This window comes from Camelus dromedarius, chromosome 27 (genome assembly GCF_036321535.1).
Source record: "Camelus dromedarius isolate mCamDro1 chromosome 27, mCamDro1.pat, whole genome shotgun sequence".
NCBI classification, from domain to species: Eukaryota; Metazoa; Chordata; class Mammalia; order Artiodactyla; family Camelidae; genus Camelus; species Camelus dromedarius.
This window is the reverse complement of record NC_087462.1, coordinates 8,082,307-8,106,619: the sequence shown is the minus strand read 5'-3', so window position 1 is coordinate 8,106,619 and position 24,313 is coordinate 8,082,307. Positions and strand designations below refer to the sequence as shown.

Genomic DNA, 24,313 nt, shown 5'->3' with positions numbered 1-24,313 from the left:
CGCCCTGTCTCCCCAGCATCCCAAAGCCTTCCATGGGTCCTACCAGGTGGTGTCGAGATATCTCAAAATGGGAAATTGAGATGTGAAGAGATGGAACCTCTCCCATCCCCCCACCCCTGTACAGCACCAACCACAGATGGATGGGATCCTTTTTGCACCCACCCACCTCTATTTCATACACATTTGGTCCCTCAGACCCAGCTTATGGGCCTGGTCACCTAGATTAAAGGCCCAAGCTGCAGCCATGGAATCCTGGGCGTGATGAAGGAATGAAGATAGTCCACCCACACTTTCCACCCCTTAAGTTTAGGGGCCGAATTTTGTCCAGGCTGTAAGAATCCCTGCCTAGTCCTGAAATGAAGGCTGTCCACAGAAAGCGGAAAGGGGAGGCCATAGATGTAGCCCCTAGTTACCCAGCCAGCCTAGAAGTCTGGTGTCTTCGCCTTTTCCTAAATTCAGCCACCAGGACCTGCTTCTTGGAAGGACTTCTTAGAGGACAGGTTAATTCACTTCCAGATGTTCAGCGTTCTTAGATATTCACAGTTCCCATCCAAGCATGCCCCAAGTTTTGTGTATTTACCACCCCAACCCTGTTACTTCCACACTTTCCCTACTCGTCACCCATTCTTCAGAGCCAAGTTAGGGGGGCAAGGTATTCCTTCCTTGGAGACCAGAGGACAGGGCTAGCCCCTCTCCCCATCCTCAGCCAGTCTCCTTCTTCTAGAATCCAGATACAGACTTGTCTACCCTCCCTGCCCACCCCACCCCCCAACAATTGCCTCCTCCATGTTGGCCAAGATTCAGCCTGGACTTTGCACGAGCTGGCCGATTTACTGTTTAGGCTGCCCTTGGAGAGACTCCCTTCCCCGCGGATCCAAGCCAGGGATTTGCTCCTCTCCATCCATCAGCCTTAGAGTAGCACCCATCTTTCATCAAATGGAGCCAGGAGCCAGGCTTCCAGATCCGCTCTCCCAAGATCCTCACCGGATCTTACCTCTCAGGACCTGCCTGTACCCGCCCACCCTCCAGGATTCTTGCCCCCTCCCCTCCAATTTTTCCTCAGCCCCCACCCTGCGTTGAGCTATCTATTCTGCTGAAGTGCCTATTTTTGGCCTGGGGCCCAGTTTTATAGCCCCCCACCGTGGGCCTTGGCAGTCATAGCTCTGGCTCCGGGGATCCAAGCCCGGGTCGGACTGCCTTCCCCACCCCAGAGGAGGGGTGCGGAGCTCCCTTCTGTGGCCTCAGCCTGAAACCAGTCCCTCGCCACCCTCAGCCAAGTGCCTAGGAACCCGCTGGTTCCTTGCCCTACTTCTTCAAGTCCACCAGCTGCAGTGTAGTTGCCAGGCTGTGGAAATCCGTACCGGGTTTTTACTCTTGCCGAGAACATAAAATTCAATTTTTTCTCTTCCCCCGCCCCCCTCCCAAAGCGAGACGTTTGAGGCGTTTATAGATACTAACCTCCCCGAACAACTCCCTCCCCGCTCCTCCACCCTAGTGGGCTCCAAGCCCTTGTCCAGTTGCCAGGGATCTTTTGCAGGGGTCTTGTCCCATCCTTCATAGTCCAGTCCTGGCTTTGGAGCCCTCCCTCGCCTTTTATTGTAGGTCTGGTCTCCCAGGGTAGCGGCCTCCTCATCGCATTCCCTTCGCATTGCCCCTGGATCCTGAAACCGCTTTTACCTGCCCGCTTGGGCGCAGCCAGAGCCTCGGATCCCTCCGTGCCCAAGTCCAGCCCTCCTTTTGCCCCTCCTTCTTGCACGTCGCTGCCAGGAAGATGGGGGCAGCTCACGCCGCCTCAGCCACTAAGCAGCCCCCTCCTGGAGCCCCCCCCTTGCGAGTCCAGGTCTAGGAACTCTAGACCAGGTCTTGCTTATTCCCTCTCTATTAGGCATGACGCATTACTCCGTCTCCCGAGGAAGAATCCGGACCGAAATTTGCTTGCCCCGGGTGCATTTGGCCCTGTCGCAACTCCCTTCGTTCGTCGCATCTCTGTCTCATCCAACCCGGGTTTTGCGTACCCCTTCCAGATCTCTCATTTCTCCCCTCACCAGGCTCTGCGCCTTTCCTCTACTTCACTACTGGCAAAATCCGCTCCGGGTCTTCCTTGAGCCCGTCTCCCTTCCCCCACTTCCCGTTCCAACGCCGGGATTCAGCACGTCGCCTTCCCTCTCTCCTTTTTTCCAGGGGGGGCTAAGGGGGCGAAAGGGAGGGAAATCCACCCCGGGTTTTCGGGCCCGCCCCGGTGCGCCCGGGCAGGTTGCGGCGACCAGTCCCGGGCGGCGGCTCCGGGCCGGGTTTTTTGTGCGCCCGCCGCCCCCCTCCCGGAGCGGGTGCGCCGGGGAGAGGGGCGAGCAGGCGGCTTGTCATTGCTGGTGCCCCGCGCCGGCTCGGTCCGCGCGTCCTGCGGTGCCCACGGGCCCGGCCCGGCGCCACTCCTCCGGCCACCCCGGGGGCGCGACACCGCCGCGCCCGCCTACAGCCGCGCCCCCCGCAAGCTCCGCGCCGCCCGCCCCCTACCCGAGCCCCCCGCGGCTACTGCGGGGAGCCCGAGCCGTCGGCACGGGAGCTGTCGGCGCTGCGGCGCCCCCGCCCCGCCGTCTGCCGAGGAGGCCCCGGCGGATGGGACCGCGCGGGCCCTGGAGCGGCGCCGCCGGGCGGCCGGGGACTGCTGGGGCGCCCCAGCTACCCCTTTAACCCCTTGGCTGCTGCCGTCGGAGGGGGCTGGGAAGTCGCCTGGGTGCACACGTGCCGCCTCCGTCGGGGCCGCGGAGCTGCGGGGGAGATGCGGGCCACTGCTGGCGCCGCCTCGGGGGGCTCCGCCTTGCCCCAGCCCCCGGAGCTCTGACGCCGCCCCCGCCCCGCCGCCTCCACCGCCTTCCTCCCCGGGAGGGGCGCGGACCCGCTCACCCCCAGCCCCGAGTCTCCGCTGCCGCGAAGGGGCCGCCTTTGGACCTGTGTAATCCGCTTTTTTTTTTTTTTTTTTTTCAATTTTTGGTTGGTGGCGGCGGTGCTGGGCCCCGCCACCCCTCGCCCGTTTCCCTCCCTCCCCCCACGGCCCCGGTTCCGGGAGATGTGCCGGGCGGGGGGCCTGGGTTCACGGAGCCATAGGAGAGACGCGCACGGTCGACCCCGGAGTGGCGCTGGACAGGTGAGTGTCTGCGGGCCCAGGGCGAGGGGGACGCCGTACCTGGGCCAGGTGTGCCGGCCGAGGTGGGGAGGATGGGAACCGGGGCCTGTCCGGGCCGGGAAGGGGGAGGGGATGCTGAAGCCGCGGGTCACCGCACCTGAACGCGAGGGGAACCAAGGGCGGCCTGCACCTCACCCCCACCGGTGAGGGAACCGGGAGGGGAGACCCCCTCGGAGCTTCGGGGGTGCGGATGAGCGGCCGCGGGGTGCCCGTGGGGGGAGGGGACGGCGAGTGTGCCCGCGCGTGGCTGCGTGTGCCCGCGCGCGCGCCAGCCTTTGTGGGGAAGCGGCGCGGCGGTGCCTGCGTGTCCCCGGTGCGTGTGCGTGCGGGTGCTTGGCGCCCTGTTTGTGTAGGTGTCTGGGTGTGAGCGGAGAGGGTGCGTGTGCGCGCCTCGCGAGGGCCCGGGACTCCGGAGGAGCCGTATCGGGGGCTGGCACCGCAGGATGCTGGGCTGGGGGTTGTTTTTCTCTGGGAGGCAGAGGCGCGGGGGATGGGGAGGCGTCTGTCTCGGTGTCTGGCTGACTGCAGCCACCGAAAGCATCTTCCTCTGCGGTACCAGGTTAGGCATGGGAAGCTGTTGGGTTTGAATCACCCGGATTCGGGCTTTGAGGACAAGCCCTCCCTCTCTTCGAGGTTGTTCATTGGGTAGAACGATGGGGTTTCGATTGTCATCTTTCTATCTGAGGGTCCTGGGACAGGAGTCCGTGCCAGAAGATGGTGGGCGGTGCTGTGTGTGCTCCAGCCGCGGCCCAAAAAGTGGCCCCACGGGCGTTACTCCATTGCACCCCTGGCACCCATCTGAAGACAGCACCCAGCCTGCACACAGCCCCCAAGCACATCCCTGTCCCTGGTCTTACAGTCTCGGTCAGCACCCAGCCCCATCCCTGCCCAGCACCTCCCTATACCTTTGTGGTCCACTTCTCCGCTACACCGCCCCCACCCGAGTCATGGCAGCTGAGTGGGTGTCCCTGCATCCCAGTCTTGAGACAGGGCCTCCTTTCCTCCTGGCTTCTGCAGGACCCAGGGCCTGGGTTTGTCTGCCCACATCCAAACATGTGGTGTTCCGGGGGGAGCAGGGGGAGGGGTTCAAAATGGCTGCCAAGATGGCTGGTTGCCTCTACGCCTCTCTCTCTTTCTCTCTCTCCCTCTCTCGGCTTGCCATGTTCTCTTAGCTGCTTCGGGAGTCACTGAGGAGCAGGGGTTGGACAGTGTGGGGACAGGTGTGGGCAACACTTGAGGGTGGATATCTGCTCTGGGCCAGCCACCCTGGACGCTGCTTGGGGAGAGGCAATTGGTCACTGATCCTCTCTCCAGCACCCAAGGGCTGGCATGAGCCTGTAACCTGACCTCAGACCCAACTTCTTCACCCCGGCTAACAGCCTGGGGGCTCCCTGCCGTCCACCTGGACTCCTAGGCCTGGCTCCCTGAATAGATCATTGGGGTGTCAGGATGCCCCACAGAGGGTCGCCGTCTGTCATCCTCTCCATCTGCTTCATGGCCGGGGGCTGAGGACTCTTGGGTGGGCCTGGGTCAGGCTCCAGCTGTAGGGGCAGGTGACTTCTCCTACCTCCCCACTCCCCTCCCACTAATGCCGAATTTATTACTTAAAAGTAGGATGAAAACAGGGAGAATAAGAGAAGGAATACAACCTTCATTATCATATCGAGAAAATTATCCATGATTTTCCTAACTAGTAATTTGCCTGCCATGCTGTTCAGAACTGACTTGCCCATTAATTACAGAGATGAAAAATCATCTGAAAAGCGGAAAAGGGAACTAATTCGATCCCTGGCTGGCAGCAGTGGCCCCCATGCACCAAACCACAGACGTGTGTGCTCACATGTGAGTGCCCGGGCCTCTTGCTGGCATGGCCACCCTCCTCCTCTCCCTCAGTGACCTCCCACAGGACCTCAGGTCATCCCAAGCTCGCTTGTTCTCCTATGCTCCGCTAAGCCCTCCCTCCCTCCACGGGGTACCCATCCCAACCCCCACTTGTGGGGAGTAGGCCTAAGGCATCAGCAGTGCTGACGCCTGCCCTTGGGCACGGAGATAGTACCCAGGGTTGGGGGAGGGCAGGGAGCTGGGGACCAGCGCACCTGGGCCATGGAGCCTGCAGGGAGGAGGAGGAAGGCAGGAGACTCGAAGCCTGGCTTCTATTCCCAGCCTGCCCTGAGGAGCCCCTTGTCCTGGGGCCCCCAGGGGGAGGGTTCAGGGGGGCCCCCTGGCTGCTCTGGAGTCTGTTTGCGGGTCTGGTCCTGGCCTGGGCTCCACCTGCCTGTGCAGGGCCGCCTGCAGCCTGTGCCTGGCATTTGCATCCTCCCTGGGCGCCCAGCCTGGCAGAAGAGTGAGGCACTTCAGCCCCAGCCTAGGCTTCTGGGGGCCTGGGGGCAGGGGTGCTGATCCCAGGAGGCTGTGCTGCTTGGCCCCAGAGTGGGTACCCCGATGGAGAGCAGGAGGAGTGCTATCCCCGCCGCCGTCCCCTCCCACTGGCCATGGGGAGCTGAAGTTCACTGTCTCGGTCCCCTCCTACATCTCCAGCCAGACGTGTGGCCAAGGACACACAGGAGGCTCTGGTTTCTGTGTGGGCTCCTCTCGAGTATTCAGTTTCCAGACGCCAGACATTTCCCCTCCTCCAGACCCTCCCTGGAGGCAGGAGGGGGAAACTCCTGAGATGGGGGTTCCCTGGGTCTGGAACTGGACCTGACTGCACCATCGTTTCTCCTGGGCCGGGGCTTGGCCATTTGATGAAAGAGGAAGCGGGCTCCCAGATGGGAGGGGGCTGCTGAACAGAAGCCTGGGACTGGGTCCCGCTGCCCCTAGAATCCAGTCCTCTGTTACACATCTGCACCTGTGTGTTCCTGTTCTATGTGATTTGGATGGTGACCTGTGAGTGGCCGTGTATCCACTAGGCTGGTCCTGTATTCATAAGGGTCTCCTGTGTGCTGGTGTTTGTGAGTTTTGCAGAGGGGCTGGCCGTGTGTGTGTGTGTGTGTGTGTGTGTGTGTCCATGTCCGTGTGTGAGCTGCTGTCTGCATCTTGTGTGCACCTGCAAGCATGTGCCCAGGTGTGTGTACATGGGGCTCCTTGGAGCGAGGCTGGGCACACCTCTTGATGCAATCCATGAAAATCTGCCAGGTGTCTTCTCCATTAGTTGCCGTGGGGACAGTGCCCAAGTCCTGTCCTCAGGGAGCTCACAGTCTAGCGACCCAAGCAACTTTAGTCGAGGGGCTCCTATCATAGAAGTTGGGGAGAAGTCTTGTGTCTCCCCATCCAGAGTGGTTGGAGTCCCAGCTGGGGAGGGCAGCCCCTGACTCGGGAGGCAGCAGCCCCTGCGTCTTGGCACCCCAGCTATCCCAAGCACGGGGTGTCCTGGGGTCCAGACCTGCATGATCTTCCCTATCACCTCCTCCCCTCGCCCCCTCTCTCCTCGCTGCTCCTCCAATGTGCTAAGCCTGATTCTACCCCAAGACCTTTGCACTGGCCAGCCCTTCACCTGGGGACCCTCACCCAGACATCTGCAAAGCTTTTTGCCCCCTCACCCACTTCAGATGTCACCTCCTCAGTACCTGTACCCCATGCAGCCTCCCACCAGCCTCCTGACTTTGACAGCATGGATGGCTTTTCACACACTCTGTAATTTCCTGATTGATTGCGCCTGTTTGTTTATTGTCTGTCTCCTGGACCGGGATCCAAGTGCTCAGGGAATTTGCTATTTGGTTTGCTTTTGGACACCAGGTGCCTAGACTCAAGCCTGGACCACACTAGGTGTTTGAGAATTCTTAACTGAATGAATGGGAAGGGGGCTCTCAAAGGGCTGGAGACTCCAGGGGCTCCCCATCAAGCTGGTCCCCTTGGGGGATTGATGGCTCCCCACCTGGGGGGGTGACCAGGCCAGCTCTGCACCTGTCCCACACACACACCTTGAGGACTCTCCCTGAGGTGGCCTCATGGGTGCTGCGATATGTGGGGGTGTACTGTGGGCAGGCGACTTCCCTGCCAGGCTGCGTCCATATAGGAATTAGAGCCTGGAGAGCCATGTCGGGGGCCCCCTGCCCTTGAGGGGGGTAGGAACCCCAGGGACAAGTCCTGAGCAGCTCCTCCTCCAAGGGAACACTGACTCAGTCTCTCACACCCATGTTTCACTGGTCTGCCCTGGCCCTGGGGAACCAGCCAAGCTGAAGCCCCCTGCTACCCTCCTCCCATCTCTAAAATTTGGGGAAGATAAAAATTGTAATCAATAAATGCCCAGGCTAAAAATAACCCTGCCCCCACAAAGCTAAAAACAGCCAGGGCCCCTCCCTCAGAGGCGAAAAATACCCCGCAGGTTAGGAGCAGGCAGGGAGGGAGCCCCGTAGGCACTCCTGTACCGTGTCAGAGAGGTGGTGCCGGTGTCAGAGAGGTGGTGCCGGCAGGGGAGGGGCCCAGGGCAGAGTCTCCCCACTGTGGCGTTTCTATGTTGGGGCCACATCATTCTTTGGGGGTGGGGGCTGACCTGTGCATTGTAGAACTTTCCAGCATCCTTGGCCTCTACCCTCTAGACTCCAGTAGCATCCCCCCACCCAGTTGTGACACCTAAAAGTGTCTCCAGACAATGCCAAATGGCCTGGGGAGGGGGACAGAATTGTGCGCCCTCCCAGGTGAGAGCCGCTGCTCTCTGAAGAGCCAGGTAGTAGGTGCTGGAGACCTTTTCAGGCTTTCTAGCTCTGTTGCACGTTCTTCCTCTGCCTCTTCTTCTTAACCCTTTGAAAGGGGCGAAACCATTCTTAGCTCATTGGCTGTGGGCAGTGCCCAGGCCACAGGTGGCTCACTCTGTCCTGGATCACGCCCCACCCCAGTTGCCTCTGGTGGTGGAGGTCAGGGCACCCATGGATGCACCCCCATCAGATAGTGCAGTCTGTCCCCTTCACCTCCCTGCCCTCACCTCCTCCCACTCCCCCATGCTCACTCCCTCCTGGCCACACAGCCACACTGGCTGCCTCACTGGTCCTCAAACATGCAGGTCTGATTCAGCCCCAGGACCTTTGCACAAACTATGCCCGCCATGTGGAATGCTATTCTCCCTGGGCACCTCTGTGGCTCCTCCTTCACCTTCTCAGAGCTTTGCTGAAGTGTCCGGCCTTTCTCAATCACCCTCCTTAAGATTGCATGACACCCCCCCTACACACACGCACACACACACACAAAACATGAGTTCCTCACGGATTGACATCTTTAATGCTCTGTGTCTGGCTCGTCCAGACTGTCTCTCCAGCACCTAGATCAGTGCCTGGCATCTAGTAGGTGCTCTAAAAGAGACATATAGAATTGCTGAATATTATTTCCAAGCCTCATAACCACCACTGTGAGGCTTTTGTCCCGTTTCCCCCCCGGGGGGAAGAGACAGACTGCAGAGGAGGAACGGCCACGTCACACAGCCTAAAGTGGGCACAGCTGGGATTTGAAACTCGGACCCTGAGAACCAGGGCCTCTTCCCTCCTGCACTGCTGAGCACCGTCTCCCCCTCCGTCTGGTCTCTGCATCCCCACCCTGCCCCTTTACCGCCTGTCTCCTGGGAGCCCAGCACCTTCTCCCATGCCCTCTGCCTCAGGCTCTGGCTCCTGTGACAGTTTTCAGCACTGCTCTCCTGTGCCCATGAGGCATATGGCCGGACTATATACACCTTGGGGTGGAAGTGGACCCCGGGCCACTGTGTTACCAACCTGCCGCAGTGAGGAGCATAGAGGAGGTGCCCGCTGGCCTGTAAGTCAGGGAGAGCTTCCTGGTGGAGGGGGCTTCCCAGCCAAGGCCTGGAGGACAAGGAGGGATGAAATGGAGGGGACGGAGAGCTTATGAGAGGGAGGGGCCCGCCTTGAGGTCAGAAAGAAGGCGGATGGCTTGGAGAGGAAAAGGAAAGACATCTGGCCAGGCATGGAGAGAGGAGGCTTGTCTTAGGGGCCGAAGGACTGTTTGTGGGTTTGCGTTTCTACTTGTCCATGGGGCTGGGGAGGCCTGTGAAGGGGTCAAGACCCATGAGACAGGGTTGGAATGTTCAGCACATGCTCTCTCTGGCTGCTTTGTGGGAGAGAACTGCAGAGGGCAGGGAGGGAGGCCAGGAGGCCGGTGGGGGGAGGAGGCCACTGCGGCTGTCAAGGTGAAGGCTCGGGTGGAGGCCTTGAGACAGTAGAGGTGGACCAGTGTGGAGTTTTCGAGACAGAGTTGATATGATTTAGTGGCTAACAGGCTGGAGGGCAGAGGGAAGGGGGGATGGGGAAACTGCAGGTTTCTGGTTTTGACAGCAGGGTGGACCCAGAGAAACGAAGAAGGTGGGGGTGGGGAGCACCCTCTGCTCTCAGCAACAAGCCTCCTCCACTGCCCCGACATACACACACACACAGTTTAATCTCCCCTTGCCAGCCAGAGTCTGTGAGTACCTGAGTCAGGGCATATCTTTTCCCCACTCAGAACCTCCGCAGCTCCCACCTCACTCCCGCACATTCCCTCACTCGGCGCTCAGGCCCTGCTCGCTTGGCCCTGTAAACCTATCCCCACCCCTTCTCACTCTCCCTTCATTCACTGGGCCAAAGCCACAAGCCAGCACATTCCTACCTCAGGGCCTTTGCATGTGCTGTTCCTGCCACCTAGGATACTCTTTCTCCAGTACCTGGATGACTCACCTCCTTGAGACCTCTGTTAAAATGTTTTTGGTGATGTGTTCCATGACTACCCATCTACATTGGCACCCACACACTCCCCCCCACCCCCATAAGCCTGTTGTTCTCCAAAGCACTTGTGACCAGGTGGGGACCAGATAACTGTCCACCAAATGGAAGACCTATCCTGTGGGTCTGTTTCATCTTTGTTCATTAAACAAATTAACAAGTACCCTCTCCTTGCCCAGGGCTGGGCAGGCAACAGAGAGCCAGGCCAACCTGCGATGGAACTTTCCCTGCAGAGTCTGCAGCTGGTGGATAGAAAGATGTTCAACAGCAGAGCCCAGGTCCAATGAGGGGAGCAAAATGTGGAAGCCAGTATGCTGCTGGTGTGGGTACTGGAGGGACCCACACAGTCCTGTCAGGCAGAGCCTTTTGAAGGAAGAAGGAGCAGAGGGTGGGAATCCTCTGTGTATGTGAGAGAGAGGTGTTGGGGGTGAGGAGAGAACAGGCCCCTTGGGAGGCCAGAGCAGAGAAGATGATGAGAAGGTGGCAGGAGACCAGGACCTGAAATGCTGTGTTGAGGCCTCTTGGGCAATAGGGAGCCATAGAGGACTGTATACAGGAAGGGATGTGATCAGGTTTTCACCTTGCAGAGATCACTATGGCTGCAGGGTGGAGATCAGATTGGGAGGTAGTGGCAGATAGATGAGGAGAGCAGGGAGGAGGCAGCCAGGGAGAAGGGGATGCTTTGAATGGTTCCAGCCCCCTGCAGTCCAGCACCACTTGGCAGCCAGAGTGACCTTTTAAAATTTACAAGACAGACAAACCCCACCCTGTGGCGCCAACAGCTAGTGGGAGAGAGATAATAAGCAAATAAGTAAAAGGCGTGGCTGGCGTGCTAGCGTGAGTTCCGTGGCATACTGAAGCCAGAGCAGGAGTGCTGGGGCCAGAAGGGCTGCCCAGAGACAGCAGCGTCTGAGCAAAGACCGGAAAGGGGCAAGGGAGGAGTTACGCAGGTATGTGGGGAGGAGGGAACAGCCTGTGCAAAGGCCCTGAGAGGGGACTGTGCCTGGTGCTAGTGAGTAAGGAGAAAAGTGGAAGGAGGTGAGGGTAGGGAGGGGGTGGAGCAGAGTGTGCTGGGCCTTGTGTGCTGAGGAAGGACTTCGGCTTTTGCTCTGAGCGAGATGGGAGTCTTGGAGGGTTCTCAGCAGAGGAGGGACGAGCTGGGACTCAGGTGCTCACAGGCGCCCTCTGGCTGCTGTTGGGGGAACAGACTGGGCTGCGAGGATGGAGAGCCAGGAGACAGGCGAGGAGAGGACAGAGCTGGATGAGGGGGAGATGATGGGGCTGGACCAGGGAGGCGACCAGGGAGTAGGGGGAAAGTGAGCAGATTCTGACAGAATCTGCTATAGGGATTCCTACGCAGGAGCTGCTGTAAGGATGAGAGAAGCCGGATCCAGATTAACTGTACGGTTCTAGAGTGCCTGGGAGGACTGGGCTGCCCTCTGCTGAGATGTGGGAAGATGGAGGGACGGAGCTGAGGGTTTGGTGGGGATCCTGCCTTCCTGGAACCCACAGCCCCCTTCCTGAAGGAGTCCTTGTGCCTGACACTCTGAGCACTTGCTTCATCTCTGCAAGGGAAATCTATTAGTCTTAGAGTAGGGATGGGGAAATGGGCTCAGAGAGGCCAAGAGCCTGGCCTGAGGCTGCACAGCAGATTCAAACCCAGGAACCAAGTCTTTGTACCTATCCCAGGGCCTGCCACTTACCCACTTGGCTATGCCCAAGAGTTTCTTGGAGGAGGAGGGCCTGGGGAGCTGGGCTCTCAGGTTGCCAAATTTGGGGAGGACTTAAGGCTGCTGGGGAGGGAGCAAGAGGCAGGAGACTTCTGTGTTGAGGGGCCCAGAACCCCCCTGTTGGTGCCCCCCCAGGCATTCAGACTCCCACCCACTCATGCACAGAGGGTTGCCATGGCAACCTCACTCTAGGGCAGGCTAGCAGCACCCCCTCTCCTCCAGCAGCCGGTTCTCCTCCTGTCACCCTTCCATGCCCCATCCCAGGGCACCTGAGGACAGAGCCTGGGCCAGGCCACCTGCCCCTGGGACCCTCCTGCCCTCACGTCTTGACTTGAGACTGATGTGGGGCTCAGCAGCAGGTGTGGGGCCAGTGGGCAGCCGGCATGACCTGGGGGTCTGACACACCTGGGACCCTGTCCCCCTCCTAGCCCTGTTTCCCATGCGCTCACCCAAATCCACTGAGGCCCGAGATGGGGATGGACGCAGGTGTGGGCTCACCGACTTCTGTGGGTGTGGAACCTCCGAGTGTGTCCACTTCTGAGGACACTCAGTCACACAGGTGCAGTGGGGACCCAGAGGAGGGGGTTCTTCTGGCCCCCCAGGTCTTCCCAGCTCTCTGTGCCCAGCCTGGGGTTTAAAGCCCCCCTTGCCAGTTGGATGCCCCTGGGATCTCACTTTCCTCTTCTGTAAAATGTGGGTACACACCCCCCACCCCTTACTAAGTTCTTATTAGGATTAAATGAGACACAGGCATGCAGTACTCAGAATGGAACAGAGAAGTGTCAGCCACTGTCCCTGGCATTGTGGGCAGTTCTGGCAAACTGGAGGTCCCAGCTGGCCCCCGACACCCCATAGTTTGTGAAAGGTTCCCCTGAAGCCATGTGGTCAGGGCCCTGCCCCCATCTCTGCCTCCACCACCCCCTGCCATGTGTCCTGACCCCTGACCCCAGACTGGGCGGCTTTAACGATGGAAATGTATTGTCTCCCGGTTCTAGAGGCCGCAAGTCCAAGACCAAGGCAGGGGTGGTTCCTCCTGGGCGCTCTGAGGGAGACCCTCTCCTCTGGCCTCTGGTGGTTTCCAGCAGTCCTTGGTCTTCCTTGGCTTGCGGACACATCACCCTGATCTCTGCCTCCGTCCTCATGTGGCATTCTCCTTGAGTGTGTGTGTCCAAATGTCCCCTTTTGATGAGGACACCAGTCATACTGCATTAGGGTCCACCCTAGTGACCTCATTCATTTTAACTTGATTATCTCGTTAAAGACCCTGTCTCCCAGTAAGTCCCCATTCTGAGATGCTGGGGGACGGGACTCCAGTATATGCTCTTTTGTTGGGGGCGGGGCACACTTCCATCCATAAGATGCCTGCCCAAGGCTTCAGGGATGTGCAGGCCTGGGTCTCCCAGGTGGTTCCCACCCACCACGTCCCACCTTCCTCCTCGCCCGGGTGCACACCGGGCGGCGGGTGAAGCTCCCTGGGCCCGGTGGGCCAGGAAGAGAGGGAACACAGACTGCAGTGCCCAGCTCGGCTGACTCCATCTTTGAGGTGGGGACAGTTCTGGGGGTGCCCAGGGCTTCCTGGAGGAGCTGTTCCAGGGAGGGGGCTTCGGGGAGCAGCAGGCAGCCCATGGGGAACACTTTCTGTGCCCCTGAGGCACTGGTGCCCTGAGTGTCCCACGGGTGTGCATTCACCTTGTTGGGCAGCTCCCCTGTGAGTTATCTGCATTTTACCCAGAGGAAAGTGGAGAATTGGGAGGTTATGGGAGTGTAAGTTGCTATGATGTGGGGTGGCGGGGGCCCCATGAGCTGAGATCTAAGGGACACGGGTATGGGGACCCAGGCCAAGACTACACAATGGGACCCGGCGTGGCTGGAGGGGTGGATGGGAGGGGCAGGAGCCAGGCGTGTGTGGCCTCATGAGCCGTGGAGTAGGAGCGGGGGCAGGGATTTCAACAGGAAGCGATGTGTTGAGATTGTCTTGAAAAAGACCGCTCTTCGGAAACAGACCAGGCTGAAGGTGCCTTGGAGACGCAGATGGAAGTGTGGACATGAGGAGAGAGATGGGGCTGGGACTCAGATGTGGCAGTCATCACGGTCTAGATAGTGTCTAAAGCCATGAGTCGGGGGGCGGCGGGTATAGCTCAGTGGTAAAGCACGTGCTTAGCACGCAGAAGGTCCTGGGTTCAATCCCCAGTACCTCCATTAACTAAATAAATAAAGCTATGAGGCTGGTTGGATCCCTGAGGCGGGGATGTGGGTGGGGAGAAGGCCTGGAGTCCAGCATCCCAACATCCCAGGGTGCTTGGACGGATGCTCCCGGGGCCCTGACTCATGCTGTGCTGTGACAGCACCCTCCAGTGGGTCCGATGCTGTGCTGGCCTACTGTGTGTGCAGACTGTTGTCCTTTCCAGAACCCTGGCAGATTTGAGTCCCCGAGGGAACGGAGATGAGGCAGGGGAAAGAACCAGCTCAGGGTCACTGGGCATGAAATGGCAGAGTCAGGCTCCAGACCCACACTGGCCAGCTGCCCCTGGCATCTGGCAGTCTCTCCAGCAGTCACCAGATGCTAACCAGTTTAACTCCCTAAGGGAGAGTGTCCTTCAGCCTAGGGTCAGTGCCTCCCCTGAGCCTGACCATGGCTGGAAGATGAGGTAGGGGGAGAAATGAGTGGTGAAGAACTCCACCACCACCACCACGAAAACTCATAAAACCCCATGGAATGCACTGAAACTGTCGAAGGCCTGACCTGGGCAGGGTTGCGACAGATGAGAGATGCTTGTGGGCTGAGGAAGCAGAGCAGGTAGTTTCCTGAAAGCGGGAAGGTGGTGAGAGGGGGCACAGATTGCTGCTGCGGGGTGGGGTCCGGGAGCAGGTCTGCAGGGCTCACTGGGAAATCACCTTCCCATTTCAAGAGACAGGCCTGGAGGTGTGGATCTTGCCCCGTGGGCAGGCCGCTCACATCTTTATTTCTTGAGAACCTGTGCTGAGTCCTTGCCCTCAGGAGCTCACAGTCTAGTGGGGGAGGCTGACAACATGACCTGCTTATAGAAGAAGGTAATTTCAGGTGCCGTGGATTAAAAATGGGGCTAAAGGGCGAGGTGGCGGGAGTGGTCGGGCTGGTGGGGGTAGGTCACTCCACTGGGGTGACCTTGGTGTTGAGCCCTGAGTGGTGAGAGGCTGCTGCAGGTGTGCGGGGTTGCCGGGAGAGTATTCCAAGTAGAAGAACAGCCCAGGCAAAGGCTCGAGCTGGAAGGAAGCTGGAGCTTCTTGGAACAGGACAGGGGCAGGTTGGAGAGGGTCGTGGCACCAGGGAACCAGAGGCGTCTAGGCCCTGGTGAGGAACAGAGACCTCAGGGGAGAGCAGAGGAGGAGGTTAATACTCAGACCTACATCATTAAGTGATCCCTTAGCACTGAGTGGAGGCAGGGAGGCTGGGAGGAGGAGTCCAGAGCAAGCATCCAGGTGTGGCAGGATGGTGGCTTGGTCCTGATGGTGGCACCGGGGGCTAGAAGTGGGCAGGTTGGAGAGATACTCTGGAGGCAGAGCTCATGGGACTTGCTGATGGAGCGGCTTATGAAGGGGAGGGGAAGAGAGGAGGGAGGAATTGAGGAGGATTCTTAAGTTGAGGGTATGAGATTCATTCAACATTCATTGCTCTGTGTCAGATCTGTTATAAGAAGCTGGGAATGGGGTCAAGAGCAAAACAATGCAATGATCCCTGTCTGTGCAGCGGCCCTTCCATAAAAGAGATAACTAGTTACATTTGAACCAAGGCCTAAAGGAGGTGAGGGAGCTGAGGGAGAAGCCATGCGAATAACTAGCAGGCAGGAGATATATGCAGAGGAAGTAACAAGTGCAAAGGCCCTGGGGCAGGGCCTGGTGGGGTTGAGGAATAGCAGGAGGCAGGAGTGGCTAGAGCAGAGGTGGGGTCAGGAAGCTAACTGGGCTGATAGATAGGCTTTCATTTGAGGGGAAAAAACAGTAGTTGGGGTTCTTTTGAGAGATTCCAAACTGAGATTTGGGAAGTATTGGCCAGTCAGTGGTGCTAAGACCGTGGGACAGGCTAGGGTGAAGGTGAGAGGACAGAGCAGGGGGTTTGCACACTGGAGGGCTGGTTAAAACACAGGGTGCTGGCCCTCCTCAGAGCATGTGTGTTTCTAGCAAGTTCCTGGCCAGGCTGGTGCCACCCTTGGAGAACCCGAGTGTAGACAAAGCAGAGGTCCGAGATTAGAGATCTGGGCTTGCAACCTTGAGAGTATCCAGGGGAGATGGAGGGAACGAGAAGGGAAGGAGAGGCTGTGAGGGAGAGGAAACAGTTCAGAACCAGGCTTTGTCACTCGGAGCCACTATGTCTGGGAACAGACAGACAGCGGGGAAGGACTGCAACTCCCACCCTCCTTCACCCTCCCTGGCTCCCCAGGGGCTGCACCCGCCCCTCGCCCCACCTGCCTGTCTCCAGCTTACCCCGAGGGTCCCCCTGAGAGGAAAGAGGGGACTTGGTTGTCCCTGGTCCCCGATCTGTGGCGCCAGCCAGCTGGATTCTAATGAGCTACCAGAGCCAGAGAGACAGGAAGCAGGGGGCTGGGGGTGGGGACCTGGATTCCTGCCCAAGATCGGGAGACTGCGAGCTGGGGCCAAGATGCCTGGGTCCCCCACCCTGGATGCCTCACTGGGTGAGGACGCAGGGTCTCAATTTCGGGCTGGGGAAGAGGCTTCCAGAGAATTGTCCTCCGTGTTGGGGGGTTTGAGGCCTGCCTGGGTGCAGGGGGGTCCTTCACAGCCCTGACACCCTGATGAGTCACCCGAGGGGGGCGCCAGACCACAGGAGGTGCTTCTAGGAGGTACCGTATTCCCGAGGTGCCCAGGTGGGTGGGTCTGTCTGCCGGAGTGGGGATGGGGAGTGGGCAGTGTGAGCCAGAGGTCTTGGAGGGGGATCAGCCTGTGCCCCCAGGGTGTGGCTTCTGTCAGATACAACTGGCCTGAGGGAATTACATCCACTGGCCCCTCTCGGGATTGCAGGATGGAAGCCTTCGGCGGCCAGCAGGAGGAGAGGGGACCAGCCCAAACACCCCTCTTCCTGGGTTTGCTGGAGGCCCCCCTCAGCTCCCGCCTCACTTTCCCTGTCCTCCCCAGGCTGGTGGGCCAGGTCGTGGTGCCCACCTGGTGATGCGGGGCGAGGCCCCCTGCACAGGCCACTGAGCGCCCGGAACACACCGCTGGCCGCCGCCATGGCCCGCCTGGCTGCCGTGCTCTGGAGTCTCTGCATCACTGCGGTCCTGGTCACCTCGGCCACCCAAGGTAGGTGCTGCTAGGGCTGGGGACGGGCTGCGCCTCCAAAACCGTCCCAGGAGGGTGGATCAAACACTGAAATACCTCCCGACCACTTGTTAAAGAGCCACAGCCCCCACCTGGGCCCGGACAGTGGGGGAACCAGGCCAGAGGAAGACTGGGTGGTTACACCCCCGGCACCACCACGCGGTCCCTGGATCAGCCCCCCACCCCCCAACCCAGAGCACTAGGGGTCATCCCATGGGGGTTCCTGGAGCCTGGGATTTGGGCTGTGGCCTCCTGGGACCGGGACAGGCCTTCCCGGTGAGCAGACGCCTTCTATCTTGTGTGTGTCTCTCTCCGTGTGATTACATCTCCGAGGCTCTCGCTGGGAAGAAGGCTTAATTAAAGCATGCCCGCTGACGTTTATTTAAAAACAACTAATTACCCGGCCCGGCCCTATGCCGGCCCCGGGATCCTGTGCACGCCACAATTAGTGCCCCAAGCCTGCCCGCCCACCCTCGCCAATTACTCAATTATAGTCCCCATGGTAGGCCCAGGTGGGGGCCAGGGCAGTTCGAGAGGAGAGGCAGAGGGAAGAGGCCCATTGGCCTTGCCCTTGCCTTGGGTATGCCCCCTGCCTGCCCCTCCCAGCCCATCTGGAGGGCACTGGTGGTGGACCCTGCCCCCCAGGGCCCCTTCACATAGCCCCATGCTCCAGAAAGCCACAGAGGTGGAGGGGTGTTGTTCAGCCATGCCACAGGGCCTTGGCACTGCCCCGACCAACTGGTACCCTCTGCTCCTGGAGCACCGGTTTTCTCTACCCATCTAGGTCCTGCCCTACAGCCCCAGCTGGGCCAGGATGGGCTGCTTCCACCCCCAGACCCCTCTGAGCCAGCCCTCCACCCCCAGCCTCCTTCCCAAGCCCAGAAAGGGCTAAAATTAGATGTGGAGGCAGATGGAGCTAGAGGAACACATGTAAAACTTTCCCCCCAGCGGGACTCAGCTCACCCCAAAAAACCTCAAGGGCCTAGCTGCCAACTCCGCTGGGCCCCCAGCCGGCACTGGAGGGACCAGATCTCAGAAAAGGGACCCATTTCGCTCTGCTGCCATCATGCAGGGGTACCTTTTCTTCATCTGCAAGTGACAGTCCCTACAATGGTGCCTCGGGGCCACTCTGCACCCCCACTCCCCTCTGGCATCCTGCAAGGTCTGGCTGGGAACAGTGTCTAAGAAGGTGGCCGCCCTGCAGGCATGGACTGAGCCGGCCCTGTCTGACAGAGACTAGCTGCCTTAATACTCTTAATGATAACAGTTAATTAGCGGCCTATTGCCTCACTATGTACTGGGTGCACTGCACCCTCTGCTTGGGTCTACGAGGTAGGAGTTGTCAGCTCCTTAGGGAAGGAAATGGGCCCAGAGTTGATCAGTGACTGGACAAGGCTATCAGCCAGGGAGTGGCCGAGCTGGGATTTAAAGCCTGGCCACCTGGCTCCTGAATCCAAGTTCTCAGTCCCTGAATGGCACAGGATGGGAACTGACATGTCACAGTGCAACCCCTCGGAGAACTGGGCATGCCCATAGCATGTTCTTTCATTGTCAGGGCAACTGTGGGAGGTTTTCCAGGTGAAAGCAAGGAGGCCCCTCCCTGTGGCGCCCTCACTGTGCATGGCACCATACCTCCTTCAGATCATTTTCTATGGGGAAGTTATAGCTCTGGTAGAGCATGTGCTTAGCATGCACAAGGTCATGGGTTCAATCCCCAGCACCTCCATTAAAATAAGTAAATACATAACTTTTTTAAAAATCGCCTTATCTCCCCCCCCAAAAAAGTCTTAAAAAATAAAATAAATTAAAAAACGATTTTTCTAGCACAGCATCCTCTTAGGACAGCACTGGTCTGTGGTGATCCGTTTTATAGATCTGGAAACTGAGGCCTGGTGAGGTTCTGGCAGTGGCCGTCCAAACTAGAGCATGTAGCAGAATTGCTGGTGGGCGCGTCGAAGGTTCCTGGTTTCATCCCCCAGATGCTGAGTCAGCAGGCCTGGGTCAGGGGACACAGAATCTGCATTCTGAACGGGATGCTGATACTGCTGATTTCCAGGCCACACCATGCGTGAGAAGCCCTGGCCCAAAGGACACACCTGGCCTTTCAGCTGGGAAGTGGCAATGCCAGGCTCTGTGGTTTCTTCTAGAACATGAGTGCATCCCCTCTGCCCCCTCTGCTCCTTGCGTGGGGCAGTGTGAAGTTGGGGAAGGGCCCCAGGCTACCCTCCCTTCTGATACCAGTTGCAAGTTTGGGGATCCCCCAGACCACCCTCAGATTTGATGATTCGCCTCAAGGATTCACAGAATTCAGAAACACCATTATACTCGTGGTTACAGTTTATGGCGGTGAACAGACACAGATTAAGATCAGCCAAGAGAAAAGGCGCATGGGGCAGCATCCAGGAAAGTTCCACGCACAGGGCTTCTGCTTGTTCCCCCTCAGTGCAGTCGCGGACAGCGGGAACTCTCCTGGCAGCGACAAGTGACAGCGTGCATGTTGTACTGCCTGCCAATTCGGGAAGCTCCCCTGAGCCTTGGTGTCTAGAGTCTTCACTGGGGCTCAGTTACGTAGACCGGGCTGTCCACCCACGGGCTGGCCTCGGTCTCCAGCCCCTCCAGAAGCCAGCAGAAACCACGCTGTTACTGTATGGGTTTCCTAGGGCTCCTGTAACAAAGTACCACAGAGCTGGGGACTTAAGCAACAGAAAAGTATTCTGTCCCCGTTCTAGAGGCTAGAAGTCCAAGGTCAGGGTGTCAGCAGGCTCGGTTCCTTCCGAGGACCACAAGGGAACGGTCTGTTCCAGGCCCCTCTCCTTGGTTTGTCGGCGGCTGTCTTCTCCCTGTCTCTGCATGTCTTCCTACTGGGCGTCCCTCAGGGTCCAAATTTCCTCTGTTTTCCACCGTTCATATTGGATTAGGGCCCACCTTAATGGCCTCATTTTAATCTGATAACCTCTGTAAAGACCCTATCACCAAATGCAGTCGTGTTCTGAGGTTCTAGGGGTTGGAACTTGGTTTCAGCATATGAATTTTGAGAGGGAGGGAAGACAGAATTCAACCTGTAACACACTGTCCAGCATGGCTCAAAGCCCCCAGGTAAGCAAAGACACTCCAGGGGCTTAGGCAGCACCTCCCAGGAGCTGAGGCCTGGGCCAGACTCTCTTTGGGCCCAGCTAATGGCCTTACTACACAGGTGGGCACCCTTAGAAGCCCATTTTGCAGATGAATAAGCTGAAATTCATATAGCTCACATCGTGATACAGTCAGGCTGGAGGTGGCCCTTCTTCGGCAGGGTCTTCCCTCCCCTCCCAGCCCAGGTGTGACTCCCTCCTCTCCTGCCCTCAGGCCTGAGCCGGGCCGGGCTCCCGTTCGGGCTGATGCGCCGGGAGCTGGCATGTGAAGGCTACCCCATCGAGCTGCGGTGCCCAGGCAGCGACGTCATCATGGTGGAGAACGCCAACTATGGCCGCACCGATGACAAGATCTGCGACGCCGACCCTTTCCAGATGGAGAACGTGCAGTGCTACCTGCCGGACGCCTTCAAGATCATGTCGCAGAGGTGAGGGGCCCCACCCCGCGGGTCTCCCAGGAGAAGGGGTGGCAGCAGTCCCTGGGGTCCCTGAGTAAAGTACATGTCCTCCACGTGACCCCCTGGCCAGCGCACCTCGTTCACCTTCAGTCTTCCTTTTACGCATTCAGCGTGTGTTTCCTGAGCAACCACTAGGTGCTGGGTCCTGTGCAAACAGCAGGTAGGACCCTGCTCATCCCCTCACCAGCCTATCACCTCTCAGCCTGTACCCCCCGCCCCCACCAAGAGCCCATCTCCTCCACAAGCTCACGCCAAGATTAACTGGGGGCTTGCAGAGTAAAAGCCATGGCAGGACAGAGTGAGGTGTCATGGGAGCTGAAGGGACAGCCTGGACGTCTGGTCAGACTTCCCTGAGGCGGTCACATGTGAACACAGGTGACAGAAGTGTATGTGCTTTTGGGTGTCTGAGAGAACGCGTGAGAACGTGAGGGAGCGAGGCGGTGTGAGACTGCTTCTCTGCGTGTCTGTAAGGGGGATGCCAGGCAGAGGCACTGTGTGTGCAAAGCTGCAGAAGCCTCTCTCACAGCCAGACCACCTGGAGCTGGTCAGCTCTTCCTGCAAGTTATACCCAGATTTGACCACTGCTTCCACTGCCAAGCCCCCCAGGCTGCTGCAGTATCTTCCGCCCCGTCTCCTTGCCCTTTCTTGCCTGCTATGGTCTGTTCCCCTCATAGCCACCAGAGGGCGCCTGTGAGCACCGAGTCAGGGCCCTCCTCACCCCAGAGCCCTCCTAGGCTCCCACCTCACTCAGAGCAGAAGCCTGAGTCCTCCCCCAGGCCCACAAAACCCTGCACACTCTGCCCTATCCTCTCCCAGCTCTCACCTCCTCACGCTCCTCCTCACTCAATGGGCTTCAGTTACCTGACACACGTCAGGCATCTTCCACCAAGGGCTCCCTCTAGGCCTTTGCACCGGCTGTTCCCGCTGCCTGGAATGCTGTTCCCCAACACCCGCCTGGCTCCTCCCTCCCCTTACTGAGGGATTTCTTTTTACCTAACCTCTCAGTGAGGACTGCCTGACCACCTTGTAACATCACAGCCCCCCACTTCCCAGCCTCTTCCCTGCATTCTCTCTCCTGGTCCTGACTTCCACGCACAGTTCTGTTGGATATTTGCCTCTTTATCACGTCTATTTTATGTCCTCCTTCACTGGGCTGTCAGCCCCACAGGGAAAGGGAGTTTTGTCTGTCACTGCTATGTCCACAGCCAGCTACACCGCAGGTGCTCCCTGAAGTTTTGCCAAATGCCTGAGAGAGTTCCGGGTTCACTCCAGGACCCTGAGCATAGAGGTGGAAAGGGGAAGGAGGCCTGGGTCCAGCTCTGCAGCTCCTTGGGGATTCTAGGCTATGTCACTTGGTGGGGTCAGTGAAAGCTTCCCAAGAGTTTTGGGCAGGCGTGGGCATGGTCAGGTGGCTCAAATGGGTGGGCCAGAGCCGCCTCATCGCCTCCCTCCCACCGTTCCTCTCTCAGACGTCCATTGCCCTCCAGCAGTCTTGTCCCTCTTCCCCACTTCCTGTCTCCCACCACCCTTGCAGGGACAGTCCCAGACCAGAATCTTTTCCGCCTCCCTCCTGCCTTTCCAGGTTCTCCCTGGCCGCTTTGGTCAGCACGGGCCTCACAGTCCATGGTCTCCCCAAGTGCCCAGCACAGCGACTGGCTCAGTCCTGATGCGCCTGGGTTCTGAGTTCCAGAGAGGGGACACTGAGCAATATGGTCACTGTCGAGGGCTGAGGGAACGTGATGGGCTGCTGCACCCCTGTCTTAAACCCAGAGGCTCTTTATATTAGTTAAGGGTGCAGCTCCACTACTCAGAGACACCCCAGAATAAATACAGAGACTTCCACAAGATCAGAGTTGAAGAGACCCTCAGCTCACACTTCTGTCAGTCTCAGCAGCACAGCCCCCACCCCCCTCTTAAAAGCCACGTAACTCCCACTCCGACCTCCCAGGCCAGAACTCAATCTAAGTGCCCTTCCAGCTTCAGCGGAGGCTGGGACATGCCATCTTCTGCTAAAAGGCCAGAGTTTTTGTGGTTTGGGCTTTGTTTTCATCCTTAAGTTAGGGTGAAATTCACATAACATAAAATCCACTGTTTTAAAGTGAACAATTCAGTGGCGTTAGTTATGTTCACAATGTTGTGCAACCTTCCAGAACATTTTCATCACCTCAAAAGGAAACTCTGTTGCCCTCAGCCATCACTCCCCATTCCATTGGCCACCCCCCCACCCCTAGTCCCTGGCAACCACTAATCTACTTTCTTTCTCTGGACTTGCCTGTTTTGGACATTTCATATAAATAGAATCATGAAACATGTGGCCTTTGTGTCTGGCTTCTTTCACTGAGTGTGATGTTTTCAAGGCTCAGCTACGTTGTGTTAGAGCTTGCTTCCTTTTTATGGCCAAATAATATTCCGTTGCATGGATGTCCTGTGTTTTGTTTATCTACTCATCCATCAATGGACATCTGGGTTGTCTGCTCCTTTTGGTGATTGTGTGAATGATGCTGCTATGAAAAGTCATTTTGAGCACCTGTTTTCAGTGCTTTGGGGACTATAACTAGGGATGTCATGGTTGGGTCATAGGTAACTATCTCTTTGTTTAACCTTCTGAGGTCAGTGTTATATTTTTAAAGAAGGGGTTGAGATGAGTGGGTATGAGTTAAGTACTCACTGGTTAAGGACAGGATTGAAGAGAAGACACAGCAGCCCCTTCTGCCCTGTAGCTGTTGGGAAGCTCCCCCAAACTGCTTCCTACACACCCCTAGTCAGGTTGCTTTCCTGCCCAGCCTGCTCCAGAAAACAGACCTTGATCATGGAAACAGCAGAGAAGAAACATCTTTTTGTTATCAGTAAGAAGGCCTTTCTTGCAGGGAGGGTATAGCTCAGTGGTAGAGTGCATGGGTAGCATGCATGAGGTCCTGGGTTCAATCCCCAGTACCTCCTTTAAACAAACCAACCAACCAACCAAATTCCCTACCCCCACAAAAAAAATTTTTTTAAAAGGAAGAAGAAGAAGAAGGCCTTCCTTTATGTGTTAGCCAGCTTCCTGAGAAGTTGACAGGGATTCGAGGGTGTCCCCGTGGGGAATGGAGGATGCAGAGCCTCACAGCAGCGCTGTCCAGAGGGTGGGGCATGTCAAGATGAGGTCTGAAGGGAACACAGGCAAACACCGTGAGCCTTTCATCAATAGCATGTTTGCATAGACACCAGCTCGCATGTGTAGCTTCACATCTTACTCTTCCATGAACAAAGGAGGGGTTTTACGGTCAACTGAGGAAAAATCACAAGGACGTAATGGCACTGGTGACACTCAGATAGGATGAAAGTGATGAAGGAAGGGTAGCTGAGGAAGCAGCTTATGGGAAGCAGTTTCTGGGGCGACACCTCTGGCCCCACCCTGAACTTCATGCCGTGCCAAGGCTGGAAACAGAAGAATCCTGTCTGGTAATAGAGAGCAGGCAGGGAACAGAAAACAACACCCACACAAGGCCCCTGGTGTGATCTCCATGTTCCTTCTCAATTTTGGGGGTGTCCATTCCTTTCCTGACCCTGGAGTTGCCCCCCCCAGCTCCAGGCCTGTCTTTTCCCAGCTCCCTGTCTCTCCTCCACAGGTGTAACAACCGCACCCAGTGCGTGGTGGTTGCCGGCTCCGACGCCTTTCCTGACCCCTGTCCTGGGACCTACAAGTACCTGGAGGTGCAGTACGACTGTGTCCCCTACAGTGAGTCATCTTGTTCCTCATGCGGACACGGGCCCTTCCCCCTCCCAGAAGCAAGTGAGGAGGAGACACCTTGAAAACACA

The 24,313-nt window shown here is 58.0% G+C and overlaps 1 protein-coding gene across 2 annotated transcripts in view; it reads left to right on the top strand.

The window, feature by feature from the left end:
* Positions 1 to 2,510: 2,510 nt before the first annotated feature.
* The window catches only part of ADGRL1 (adhesion G protein-coupled receptor L1), a 43,276-nt gene continuing 21,473 nt past the window's right edge, over positions 2,511 to 24,313 (top strand). The window contains exons 1-4 of one of the 2 annotated variants that reach the window (XM_064479911.1): positions 2,511 to 3,145; positions 16,743 to 16,907; positions 20,271 to 20,484; positions 24,123 to 24,232. In XM_064479911.1, the coding sequence (XP_064335981.1) occupies positions 16,838 to 16,907; positions 20,271 to 20,484; positions 24,123 to 24,232 (394 nt within the window). In that variant the 5' untranslated portion in view covers positions 2,511 to 3,145; positions 16,743 to 16,837. The remainder of the gene's footprint in view (positions 3,146 to 16,742; positions 16,908 to 20,270; positions 20,485 to 24,122; positions 24,233 to 24,313) is intronic. The other variant, XM_031437449.2, reaches the window with a different exon arrangement.